The 13,931-nt window shown below is 32.3% G+C and overlaps 3 protein-coding genes across 10 annotated transcripts in view; all 3 read left to right on the forward strand.

The window, feature by feature from the left end:
* The window catches only part of LOC135625283 (uncharacterized), a 2,371-nt gene extending 1,182 nt beyond the window's left edge, over positions 1-1,189 (forward strand). The window contains exons 1-2 of one of the 4 annotated variants that reach the window (XR_010491963.1): positions 1-253; positions 703-1,189. The exon at positions 1-253 is cut by the window's left edge and continues 1,182 nt beyond it. Coding sequence is in view for 2 of the 4 variants with exons in the window: in XM_065129851.1 (XP_064985923.1) it covers positions 1-163 (163 nt within the window). In the remaining 2 variants the exon portion in view is untranslated. The remainder of the gene's footprint in view (positions 254-702) is intronic. The other 3 variants (XR_010491964.1, XM_065129851.1, XM_065129852.1) reach the window with 3 other exon arrangements.
* A 4,357-nt stretch (positions 1,190-5,546) lies between these two features.
* On the forward strand, positions 5,547-7,702 carry LOC103969741 (transcription termination factor MTERF15, mitochondrial-like). Of its 5 annotated transcripts, none has more exons than XM_065131112.1 (3): positions 5,547-6,811; positions 7,072-7,125; positions 7,420-7,702. In XM_065131112.1, exon 1 carries the CDS (start codon positions 5,575-5,577, stop codon positions 6,742-6,744), a length of 1,170 nt encoding a protein of 389 aa, XP_064987184.1. In that variant the 5' UTR covers positions 5,547-5,574; the 3' UTR covers positions 6,745-6,811; positions 7,072-7,125; positions 7,420-7,702. The 5 variants fall into 5 exon arrangements, with proteins under 5 accessions (XP_064987184.1, XP_064987186.1, XP_064987187.1 ...); XM_065131114.1 differs by lacking the exon at positions 7,072-7,125 and having other exon boundaries at positions 5,547-6,494; positions 6,581-6,811; XM_065131115.1 differs by lacking the exon at positions 7,420-7,702 and having other exon boundaries at positions 5,547-6,494; positions 6,581-6,811; positions 7,072-7,388.
* Positions 7,703-11,564: 3,862 nt separating this feature from the next.
* Positions 11,565-13,593, forward strand: LOC135625285 (transcription termination factor MTERF6, chloroplastic/mitochondrial-like). Its single transcript, XM_065129858.1, has 2 exons — positions 11,565-12,862; positions 13,385-13,593. The coding sequence occupies exon 1, from the start codon at positions 11,626-11,628 to the stop codon at positions 12,793-12,795; it is 1,170 nt and encodes a 389-aa protein (XP_064985930.1). The 5' UTR covers positions 11,565-11,625; the 3' UTR covers positions 12,796-12,862; positions 13,385-13,593.
* The last annotated feature ends 338 nt before the right edge of the window (positions 13,594-13,931 follow it).

Genomic DNA, 13,931 nt, shown 5'->3' on the forward strand with positions numbered 1-13,931 from the left:
TTTATGGATTCTCATAATGTCAGATACCAAATTCATGGAGAAGTTTGTTCTCCCTCACAAAGAAAATGTTCCTGAGCTGCTTGATATTTTGAGACTTGCTGGCACCTGTAAAGGAAATGATACCTTGCATTTGGCATCGGAGGATGAGGAAGGGCTTAGCTGATGGTCTAATTTGGGACGACGAAGGTAGATTATTCCCCTAATTTGACATTTGGGAATTTTCTGCCAAGGGCTTATCTAAAGGTCCATTGAGGTGTGGGAATTTTCTTTTATGACAAGCTAGCTAGATTAACATTGATTATAAATCAAATTTGTTCTGTCTTACTGATTGCTAACTTAAATTATTTTCTGATTGTCTTTGGCATGGTATTGTTGCTTTGTACGTTAGCTGCATGTTTTAAAAATTCTACATAACAGTCCAACTGAGATTACCTTTGGATCTATCGAAGGGACTTTTGGCTTTTGTCCAAATTAATTCCAATTCCAGATTGGTTTTTGTTTGGGTAAGTCTTGAAGAGTCATATTTCAGATCAAGTTATGCAGTAAGTATATACAAAATATCACCAAAGATCACAGGAAGTTGCTGAGTAGTAGTTGCTCTAACGATTTAAGTGGCTGAAAAACACTTAAACTTCTTTGCAAACTTATTTATTTATGTACTAATTGGATTATTCAAATTTGATTGATGCATTGTAATATTAGTATGCAGTGGCTTCAATGGAATTTGAAAGACCAGTTGCACTGGGTTGATCAGGAGTCACCAGCTCTTCTGAAATGTCTTCAACCTCCCTTGGAATTGCTAAAGCTTTTCTCGCATCAACAAACTCTTGCATGCCTCCATAGGCTTCTGCTCGTCCACCCTTTGTGATTCCAGCAACAGATCTCTTCATTCTTGGAGTTCATTCTTGGATTCGGTGGATGCAACTTCTCATCATCATAGCTGAAGCTTCTGCTCTACTTGAAAGCCTTCTGAAGGCTGCACAACTACATTTCTCCAACATCTGAATCGAACTAATTCCCTTGAGTTAGTCGATTTGCTGGTTCCTTAAGAATATTTTGGATGCCATTTTATTTCTTTGTTCAAGTATTTATGTTGTCGATGTGGTCCATGTTTCCCGCATCATGAACGACGTAAATTCTCTGTGTTTTTGGGTCTTGTAACGATAGATCAGTCTAGCTCAGTATCTAATCCACTTTAATCTTTATTGAAATTTCTCCTTTTACGGTAAAAAAAACTCTAGCATGCAAACTAACATGTAAGCTCAGAAGGTTTAAAAGTGACAATTAAATGTGTATTGCAAGATCCTGTAATTGGCTTTAGTTCTTGTTGTAGAGTTTATGATCATTTACATCACTAGTATTTCAGATTTATGCACACTATCTTGACCCGTTCTCAACCAGTATTCTTCTGGCTATCCATGCCTTTGTGCATGTATTCGGTATCTCATTTCAGATAGGGTCATAAGATCATCACTCATCTTTTGGATTTTGATATCAGTTGTTCCATCTTTATTCTTTATTCGTTATGTCTTGGATAATAACGTCCCAAATCTTTATGTCAACACAAGTCTCAATTTTGGACAGACAGACATCAATGAAATGAATATATGGAAGGAACTGAGAAAAGTAGAATTCATAAATTTAAATAAGACAAGTAGTCAAAGCAAAATTATGCACTTATATATCATGTGAACATACAACAACATGCGCATTTTCAAACAAGGATAGGGTATTTATGGATGATCACGAAGTTGGCATGTATAGATTGATGTCTTCAGATTGAAATGTGGTCTGCTATAATTAACAGGTGTTATGTTACAGATATACTATATTGGTGTACAGTGAATTTTAATTAAATATTATATAATCCATGATCAACTTCAATCGAGCTTTTTTTTCTTTTTACGAGTCATAAATACTATTCAAGGCATATTAATTTAAACAAAAGAAATCAAGTTTTGAAGGATCATATGATTGGGTTTTTTTTTCAAATCTGGTGCAACAATAATTTTTTTTGGATCAAATAAATGATTAATTTTATATCTTTATAAAGATACAAAATCATATAAATATTTTGTAGATCACTTAATCCATAATTTTGATATAAATAATTTATTACAGTAATTTTTATTCCTATGAATAGTGAAGGATAATCATTAGAATTATGATACTCTTATATCTAGTCACACAATGATCGGCTCCTACTTTCACCGTGATAACCTGTTGTCATTATTCAAAACTCATCGCATTCGAGGTCTCCTCTTCTTTTATTTTATCATCGATTGATTAAGATTATATTTAAATTAAATTAGTTAACAAGAAAATGATGATTGAGTTTTGCCTAACCGTAGGTGTTATATCGTATCTGACCATATTAATTGAGTTATGTTGAATCATGAGTTGGATTATACTTAACTATATGAATTAGATCATACTTAGTCATATGAGTTAGGTTGTACTTAATTATATAGATTGGTTTGATCAATCAACTTATATTAAATCATTAATTTAACTCATCTTATTAAATTATATCATAACATTTTAAAAAAAAAATTAAAATATTTTAAAATAATAATTAACCTTAAATCTATTCTTTTTCACGAGTTAACTAATTTAGATTCATAAATTTAAATTTAAAACTAATTAAATTATACAAATTCATACATAATTTTTTAAAACATAAATATGTCTAATTAAAAAATTATAATTATTATTCAATTAAGTAATTATTTTAACATCATAATTCCATAATCATTATTTATTAATCATAATATTTTTAAATTAAAATATTAATTTGCATCATATTAATTAAAAATTCTACTATTAAATATTTTAAAATATAAATACAAAAATGATAATAAAGAAAATAAAGAATCATACTCGTCCTTGCAATCCTGTCATCAAAAATTTTTTTTTCTTAATCCTCCGTCCAACTTCTAAGCTTGAGGGAGGAATTAACGTGGATAGATAAATAATATTTTTGTTTTACTTTCATACAAAACTGGATTGTAATATTAATTTTACATTGTTCACATACAAAAAGAAAATTTAAAATATTTGCTTTCTAAGAATCATATCACACATTAGAAAATAAATCAATTAATAATTTAATAAATCGATAAAATTCTTAATTTATTTATTAAAAAATAATTTTAATTAGTTTAAAGTATATTAAATAAATTAATTAAATATAATAAATATATTATTTATAACAATTAATTTATGTTAAGAAAAAAATCTATGATTACAAAAATCTTGAAGTTTTAGAACACCTAACATCTATAAAAGGGAAGAGTTGAGCTGAAGTGGTTACCGGAAAAAATGGTTACTGGTTCAAGTAAAAGCCATCTGTAATTAAGTAATTTAATTGTTAATCCGAACAGCAAGCCGAATCACTACATAATAGGAGTCGTCAGAAACCCATAGTTATTAAAACAAGGTGCTATAAAAAACAAAAATCAGACACGAAGTTACTTTAGCTTATTAAAAAGAAAAATGAAAATGAGAAGTAGAGAGGTCATCTTTTCCCTCGAAATCAACTCCATACGTGGCAGGGAACTCCAAGATATCCTTGTCTAAATATCATCGATAAATATCACACACACACACACACACATATATATATATATATATATATATATGTATATATATATATATATACATATACATATACATATATATATATATATACATATATATATATATATATATGTATATATATATGTATATATATATGTATATATATAATTATAATATTATAATTTATTTATATATCAAAATAAAAGTTAAAAATAATCATAGGTTTTATTCATAAACATAATAATATAAACTCAAAAATAAACATTCAACTTTTGGTCTGTTTTTTATTAAAATCTAGTCTAAGGTTGCTTTGAAAAAAAAAAAATCGAAACAATTTTAACGATATTAAGTTGTAACACCTTATAACATGAATACATATCAAAAAGTTAATTATCCAAATGATCGTATAATAAATTCTCGAATGAGTACTCTCCAAATAGTAAATGGAGAGACTTCATTTTATTAGATGATTTTATATTTTTCGGATATGAACGAACATACTCTCAACAATTGACGAAGTGATATTCCTCACTTATGAAAGTGAGGATATATTTCTCACAATAACAAATAGATCGAGGAATCATCATATTTCACATCCCACTAAGTTTTGAAAGAAATCACTCTACCTGCCCTCGTTAAGGCAACAAAACCATCATATACCGATCATTTTCCATATCAAGATAAAATAATATATTAAAATATTTTAATTTATCTTTTTAAATATTATTAATATAAAAATAATATCAATTAGTCATTAATTGATTTGAACCCTAGTTCAATTGATCTAATTGGATTGGATTTAATTTTTATTTAATTAATCTAAAATTATCTTAGACTTAATATAATTTAGATTAGATTTAATTTAATTTATATTAAATAGATTTAAATAAATTAAATCAGTTCAGAGTCACCTTCAATCGATTTAAATTTATCAATCGAACACAAATGAAATAAAGTAAAATAATAAGTTAGATTGTATAGTAATAGAATAGGTTAAGTTAGTTGATGTACTAATCATGTACATCGTATATGACAATGTATATATCATATCAGGCTACGTAGCCTATAAACTAATTATGTACACTACATATGATTGTCCTTGGATCAGATTAAGTGACTAACCATGCTTAGCCTATTCGTTGGATCTAATCTATGGGTTGTAGTTTAGCTTGTGATGGGTTGTAGTTTAGCTTGTGAGTAGAGCCTAATTTTCTAAGTAGATTTTAACCTAAATCATAATTAATTTTTTAATTTTAAATTATAGCATCATGAAATTATAATCGAAACATGAAACTATTACAATTGAGTCATTAAAATATAATAAATAGTAATAGATTAAAAATACAAAATTACATTAAAGGGAAAATAATATTTTTACTCAACTATTATACAAATCTAATATAAATTGAATATTACAACTAGTATGTTGCAAGATAAAAATTTTAAAAGTTATTGTAGTATGAATAATTATAATATATTAAATCAAAAAATAAAATTTTAAATATTTGGATGAATATAATAAAATTTTAGAAACTATATATAGCATGAATAATAAATAATAATAATATTTTTTAAAAATATATAGACGCGCCTACCTCTCTTATTCTGATTTGACGTAGTGAAAAACTAAGAAAAGGAATCACCCCTGTTAGATAAAAAGAGTCGAGCCTACCAAGGTAATAAATATTTTAATTTTTTTATATTTATTTAATTAATTAATAAAAAATAATATCACTTAACATAAAATATTGAATATTTATTTTATAATTTTTATTCATAAGATAAGAAAGTAAATAATTGTACTTAAACTGAAAGATTTAAGGACATATGAAACCTGTCAAATTAGTATTTTAAGATCATTTTATCCATATTTTTTATATAAATAATTTATTCCTATAATTTTGTATTTCTTGTGCATAGCGAAGGTTATACACACTACGTATAAGGAGGGTGGTTGTAATTAGGGTGCCGCTGCGGCTGCTCTCTTGTCCCACAATGGCTGCTGTTCCGCTCCGCTCCGTACTCCGCCGCAATGGCCTTCTGCCCTTGTTCGAAACCTGCCGCCTTCGAGATCTCCTCTTCTTCTCCTCCTCTGTCGACCCTGCCGCCGCCGTAGGCGGCACCATATCTCCAGATCCCCACTTCATTGTGGAATACCTCGTGAACTCCTGTGGGTTCTCCCCTTCCGAGGCAGCCAAGTTCTCTAAACCCCTTGCGCGCCTCCGATCCACCGAGAAACCCGACGCCGTCGTTCACTTCATGAGATCTCAGGGCTTCGATGGCGCCGGTATCAGAAAGGTGATATCTCGAAATCCCAGTCACCTATGCGTGAACGTGGAGAAGAACTTGGCCCCGAAGTTTCAGTTCTTACGCGATTTGGGCTTATCGGAGTCGGATATCGCCGATGCCATCCTGAAGAACGATGTCATCCTGCGCCTCGACGTTCACCGTTCCTTGGTCCCCAGATTGGAGATGTGGGAAAGTCTCTTGGGATCGAGAGAGCTCGTTCTCAAGCATCTCAAGAAGACAAGATGGTTTTTCTTCTCCAGCGTTGAGAAGACATTGCATCCTAACCTAAAGTTCTTGAGGGATAAGTGCGGCATTCCTGAAGAAAGGGTCTCTGTCGTCTTGAGAAGTCACCCACAATTAATCTCACTGAAACCAGAGTCTCTCCGAGCTTTGGTGGCGAGAGCCGATGAGCTGGGGATGCCACGGCAATCTCGGATGTTCGTGCGGACACTTGATGCTCTCCACAACGTAAGCCAAGAAAGGTTCGAGGCCAAGGTCGAGCTCATGAGGAGCTTCGGGTGGTCGGAGTCGGAGTTTTCTTCTGCAGTCAGGAAAGCACCCACCTTCTTATGCATGTCCCTCGATATGTTGCGCAGAAAAGTGGAATTTTTTATCAATGTAGTCGGGTACACCCCTTCCTTCATCGCCGACAAATCATATCTCTTGCTATTTTGTCTGCAGAAGAGGGTAATTCCTCGGTTTCGTGTCACAGAGATGTTGAAATCGAAAGGATTGTTGACTGGACAAGCCAAGTTTCCATACATTCTCCAATTATCAGATACCAAATTCTTGGAGAAGTTTGTTCTCCCTCACGAAGAAAATGTTCCTGAGCTGCTCGATATTTTGAGAGTTGAGGGCGTGTGTAAAGGAAAATGATACCTTTCATTTGGTATCGGAGGCTGGGAAAGGGCTTAGCTGATGGTCTAATTTGCCAACGACGAAGGTAGATTATTCCCCTAATTTGAGATTTTGGAAATAGAATGCAAAGGGCTTATCAAAAGGTGAATTGAGGTGTGGGATTTTTCTTTTATGACAAGCTAGATTAGCATTGATTAGAAATCAAATTTGTTCTGTCTTACTGATTGTTAGCGTAAATTATTTTCTGATTGTCTTTGGCATAGTATTGTTGGTCTGTCTGTAAACTGCATGTTTTAGAAATTCTACATGACAGTCCAACTGAGATGACCTTTGGATCTATCGCAGGGACTTTTGGATTTTGTCCAAATTAATTCCAAATCCGGATTGGTTTTTGTTTGGGTAAGTCTTGAAGAGTCATATTTCAGATCAAGTTATGCAGGATATAGAAATTATCACCAAAGATCACAAGAAATTGTTGAGTGGTAGTTACTCTAATGATTTAAGTGGCGAAAAAAACTTAAAACACCAAAGAGTTGTTTCTGTAATTTGTTTTTAAATGAGTCATCACCCAATTTATGGATTTGAATATATCTAAGAAGGTGTTATCTCTTGTCAGTGGAGGCTTCTTTGCAAACTTATTTATTTATGTACTAATTGGAATATTTAAATTTGATTTTTGCATTGTAATATTAGTATGCAGTGGCTTCAATGGAATTTGAAAGACCAGTTGCACTGGGTTGATCAGGAGTCACCAGCTCTTCTGAAATGTCGTCAACCTCCTTTGGAATTGCTAAAGCTTTTCTCGCATCAACAAACTCTTGCATGCCTCCATAGGCTTCTGCTCGTCCACTCTTTGTGATTCCAGGTGCAGATCTCTTCATTCTATAATTTTCATCGTCAGTTAAAAGCATTAGCCCATTTTTGGATCAAACAAGGCATATCATCGTCAGTTAAAAGCATTAGCCCATTTCATGTTTCTCACTGCTCACAACTTCGACTGTGACATGACGAGCACAATGCTTAACTTCTCCATGCCACATCACAGAATGATGTCACAATGGTGAAAGCGGACAACAGAGTAACAAAGTGTGTTAACCATATCCATTACAAATACAAAAATATTTCGGAGTCTTAATAAAGATTTCACCAGAATAAAATGAAGAAATGATAAGCAGAATAGATATTCTTGTGGAATCTGATTTAAAAGGTTACTTTCGTGTAGAAACTCATGAAGGCTGTTGGCTTATCGTCACTTGATCAGCCAACGAAATGAGCTTTCATAAGTACACTTTGATATTAGCATTTTGATCAGATCCGTGAACATGCACTGGTACGCACATTAATATCTAAAATTCAGATAAGTACACTTTGATATTAGCTTTCATAATGTTTTGATTTGAGTACCTAAAATTCGGAAACAATAATCTCAGAGATCAAATCATTATTATATCTAGAAAAGTTAAATTCACACAACTATTATATATACGTACTCCATACTCTACTACCGAACAACTTTGAGGTGTGGAGAGTAACTACAAGCAACATCTTTGGATATGTGTACTTTTATGATCTCACAATTTCTTTACTCAAGAAATCTTCACTTAAGTTAGGTAATATTTTTACTGCATAATATAGATCATATGAATCAAGTGATATATAATCATATAGACTAAATTATACATGAGTTAAATTATATTTGATTATATGAGTTGAATCATATCTAATTATATAAGTTTAGTCATACTTAATCATATATGTTAGGTTGTACCTGATCACATGAATAAACACACGGGCTAAATCATATTTCATCGTATTGAATAAGTTTTGCTTAGTCATATAAGCTGAGTTATATCTGGTCACATGTACTAAGCTATGTCTTATCATATGAGCTAGTTAATGCCTAAACAAATATAATGAGTTATGTTTAACCACATATGTTAGATCATACTTTGTTACCTAGATTGAGTTATGTCTAATTATGTATGTTAAATTATAACTATATATGTTAGGTTATACTTGACCACATTGATTAGGTTGTGTTGAACCACACGGGTTCAATCATACTTGACTACGTAGACTGAATTATATCTAATAACGTGAGTTAGATTAATTATCAATATTCACCGTTCCTTTGTCCTCAAATTGAAGATGTGGGACAATTGTCTTTGTTATACTCTCTTTCCCCATGTATAATTTAGCCCTGCTTTGGCTCGATGCGGTCTACAATGAGGCTCAATGCTGTCTGCAATGACAAACCAACGAAGTGAGTTTTCATAGGTACATTTTGATATTTGCATTTAATCAGATCGGTGAACATGCATTAGTACATACATTAATATCTAAAAACTTTAATCATATAATGTTTTGATTTGAGTAGCGAAAACTCGAAAGAATATCATGAAAGAATAATCTCATAGATTTAATCACTATTATATTTGGAAAGGTTAATTTTATACTCCTTACTTTACTTCTAGACAACTTTAAGGTATGGAGAGTAATAAGAAAGAACATCTGCAGCATAGTTTTATGATCTCGTATTTTGTTTGTTGAGAAATGAGTTAAATCATGACTATATAATATGGATCGTATAAATTGAGTCATATATAATCACATAGATTGAATTATATTTGATCATATAAGTTAAAATATATTTGATTATATGGGTTAGGTCGTATTTAACTATATAAGTTTAGTTATATTTAGTCACATGTGTTAGGTCATACATAATAATAAGAATTGGATGATGTCAATTGGATGATATCTAATCGCACGAGCTAAATCATAATTGATCATATAGAATATGTTATGCTTAGTCTTACGAGCTGAGTTATACCTGATCACATATGCGAAGCTATAACTTACCAAATGAGTTGGACAATGTTTGATCACATAAGATGAGTTATGTTTAATCACATAAGTTAGATCATACATAATCACATAGATAGAGTTGTGTAACTATATATATATTAGGTTATATTTGACTACATTGATTGTGTTATGTTGAATCACACCAGTTGAATCATATTTGGTACGTTGACTAAGCAATATCTAGTCAGATGAGTTAGATTGTACTTGATCATATAGGCTAATTTGGTCAATCAACTTAACTAACTTTAATTCTCCAATTTGACTGTTAAATTAGATTTTAATATTTTAAAAAAGTATTTTAAAATATTATAAAATAATAATTAATCATAAATATATTATTTTTCATGAATTAATTAATTTATGTTCTAAATGTAAAAATAATTAAATTCATACTCAATTGTTTAAAACATAAATTTACCTAATTAAATGAATTAAAATTATTATTAAATTAATTAATCATTTTAATATCATAATTCAATGATCATTATTTATTAATCATAAAATTTGTAATTAAAATATTATTTTTGTAACATATAAATTAAAAATAATTATAATATTAAATATTTTAAAAATATAAAATAAAAATTAATAATAAGAAAATAAAAAATTCTACTCCCCTCATCATCAGAACCGTTTCCTCTTCAAACTAAGGAAAGATGAGCTTAAGCTCTCAAAATAATAATAATAATAATAATAATAATTTAATTTTTTAAACTTATTTTTATACACAAAAGATAGATTATAATATATCCTTTATTGTTCAAATGTAAAAATAAAATTTAAAATAGTTAATTTTAAAAATTATTTAACTCATTAGTAAATAAATAGATTAATAATTTTTTAACTTGTTCAAGTAAATAGAAAATTAATTTTAATGATTTTTCTTAATCATATTACATAAACAAAAATACTAATTTAAATAAAGTAATACGTGATTTAGAGTAATTAATTGATGTTAGAAAATTATCGATGATTACAAAAGTCACGACTTTATTGGATTATCTTATTAAACTAATAAATTATCTATAGTCAATCAAGTTCACCTAACAATTACAAGATCTTTTGAATGTTGATAGTTGTAATTTGTTCACTATGTGAACGAACAGAGAAGATGAATTCGAGGATAAGGTATAAATTCCTGAAGTTTTAGAACACATAACATAGTTCAGTTGAAGCATTGTGAAAACGATGTAAAAGTATAATATGAAAATGCACCAAGGAAAAAAAAACATAATCCATCAAGACAAATTTATGGCTTTCACATGCATGCATGGCAAATAAAAAGGTCCAATTATGATCTTAAAAACATAATTTTCATACAAAAAGAGAAATTAATGGTTCAAGTAAGACATATCTTAATAAGAGTAATTTAACTTTGAACCCATAATACCAAGTCGAATCATTACAGAGTAATAAAAAACCCATAGTTATTGAAATGTGTTACTTAAAAACTCGGAGTAACTATAGTAACCATTTTCCCGTAAATTAAAATTTTATTTCCACTATATCTTTCCTTTGACTAAGAATAACATCATTAAACTTCTACCATCGATCGATGACAATGACATACTTACAATCTGCAGGAGAGCAAAGGTCAAGAACAAAAACTTGAGAAACCAAATAATTATTTCTTAAACAAAATAATTTAATAAATTCATATCAAGTTGTCAACCAATAAAATTATCAAACGTAATATCATGGTTGGATCTGCGAGATATGGTATAGCTTGTGGGTTGAGTCGGACAAACTCATTGATTTCAATTTAAATCATAATTAATTTTTAAAATTTAAATTATAATAAAAATATCTAACCATTACCATTGTGTTATTAAAACATAATATTAACTTAAAATGTTGAATATCTATTTTATAAATTTTATTCATAAGAAAATTTTATCCATATTTTTTATATAAATAATTTATTCCTATAATTTTGTATTTCTTGTGCTTAGCGACGGGTTATACGGACTACAGATAAAAGCGGGTTGTTTGTATTAGGGTGCCGCTGCGGCTGCTCTCTTCCGTCCCACAATGGCGGCTGCGACGCTCCGCTCCGTGCTCCGCCGCAATAGCCTCCTGCCCTTGTTCGACACCCACCGCCTCCGAGATATCCTCTTCTTCTCCTCCTCTGGCGACCCTGCGGCCGCCGTAGGCGGCACCATATCTCCAGATCCCCACTTCATGGTGAAATACCTCGTGAAGTCCTGCGGGTTCTCCCCCTCCGAGGCAGCCAAGTTCTCTAAACCTCTTGCGCACCTCCGATCCACCGAGAAACCCGACGCCGTCCTTAACTTCATGAGATCTCAGGGCCTCGGTGGCGCCGTTATCAGGAAGGTGATATCTTGGGAACCCAATTACCTGTGCTACAACGTGGAGACGAACATCGCCCCGAAGTTTCAGTTCTTACGCGATTTGGGCCTATCGGAGTCGGATATCGTCGATGCCATCCTGAAGAACCATGGCATCCTCCTCTTCAACGTTCAGCGTTCCATCGTCCCCAGATTGGAGATGTGGGAAACTCTCTTGGGATCGAGAGAGCTCGTTCTCAAGCATCTCAAGAAGACAACGCGGTTTTTCCACTCCAGCGTTGAGAAGACATTGCATCCTAACCTAAAGTTCTTGAGGGATGAGTGCGGCATTCCTGAAGAAAGGGTATCTGTCGTCTTGAGAAGTCACCCAAAATTAATCTCACAGAAACCAGAGTCTCTCCGAGCTTTGGTGGCGAGAGCCGATGAGCTGGGGATGCCACGGCAATCTCGGATGTTCGTGCGGACACTTGATGCTCTCCACAACGTAAGCCAAGAAAGGTTCGAGGCCAAGGTCGAGCTCATGAGGAGCTTCGGGTGGTCGGAGTCGGAGTTTTCTTCTGCAGTCAGGAAAGCACCCACCTTCTTATGCATCTCCCTCGATATGTTGCGCAGAAAAGTGGAACTTTTTATCAATGTAGTCGGTTACACCCCTTCTTTCATCGCCGACAAACCAAATCTCTTGCTATTTAGTCTGCAGAAGAGGGTAATTCCTCGGTTTCGTGTCACAGAGATGTTGAAATCGAAGGGATTGTGGACTGGACAAGGCAAGTTTACATGCATTCTCACATTATCAGATACCAAATTCACTGAGAAGTTTGTTCTCCCTCACAAAGAAAATGTTCCTGAGCTGCTTGATATTTTGAGAGTTGCGGGCGTGTGTAAAGGAAAATGATACCTTTCATTTGGTATCGGAGGATGAGAAAGGGCTTAGCTGATGGTCTGATTTGCCAACAACGAAGGTAGATTATTCCCCTAATTTGAGATTTTGGAAATAGAATGCAAAGGGCTTATCAAAAGGTGTATTGAGGTGTGGGATTTTTCTTTAATGGCAAGCTAGATTAGCATTGATTATAAATCAAATTTGTTCTGTCTTACTAATTGTTAGCTTAACTTATTTTCCGATTGTCTTTGGCACAGTATTGTTGGTTTGTATGTAAACTGCATGTTTTAAAAATTCTACCTGACAGTCCGATTGAGATGACCTCTCAAAGAATCATAGTTTAGATCAAGTTATGCAGTAAGTATATACAAAATATCACCAAAGATCACAGGAAGTTGCTGAGTAGTAGTTGCTCTAACGATTTAAGTGGCTGAAAAAATCATAGAACAGTAAAGAGTTGTTTCTGTAATTTGTTTCGAAATGAGTCGTCACCAGATTTATGGAATTGGATATGTCTAAGAAGGCTTCTTTGCATACTTATTTATTTGTGTGCTAATTGGATATTGAAATTTGATTTATGCATTGTAATATTATTATGCAGTGGCTTCAATGGAGTTTGAAAGAGCAGTTGCATTGGATTGATCAGGAGTCACCAGCTTTAGCACTAAATTTGTTTCAAGGTTGTATAGACTTTTCTCTGAGCATCAAAACTTGAGTATGCTATCCTGAAATGTCTTCTGCCTCATTTGGAATTGCTAAAGCTTTTCCTGCATCAACAAATTCTGACTTGCCTCTGGGGGCTTCAGCTCATCCACCCTTTGTGATTTGGTTAGCTGATCTCTTCATTCTTGGTGTCTGTGGTGTGGAGAGTAACTACAAGGAGCATCCTCCAGATACATACTCTTACAATCTCACAACTTCCTTGCATAGAAATCTTCACTTGACAAACCACCCAGAAGAGAATTCCCAACAGAGACTATAGTTATATCAGAGTCACATTCAATCAATTTTGGATTGGTATTCACTTATCTCACCTTGGAGTCATTGCTCAGTTACTTGGTTCTTTCCGACATTGTAACTAGTTGTCTAACTGGGTCAAAAAAATATTTGACCATGTGCATCAAACATTTTTCTCATCAGACCATTTT

Source organism: Musa acuminata, chromosome BXJ2-10, assembly GCF_036884655.1.
Source record: "Musa acuminata AAA Group cultivar baxijiao chromosome BXJ2-10, Cavendish_Baxijiao_AAA, whole genome shotgun sequence".
In the NCBI taxonomy this organism is placed as follows: Eukaryota; Viridiplantae; Streptophyta; class Magnoliopsida; order Zingiberales; family Musaceae; genus Musa; species Musa acuminata.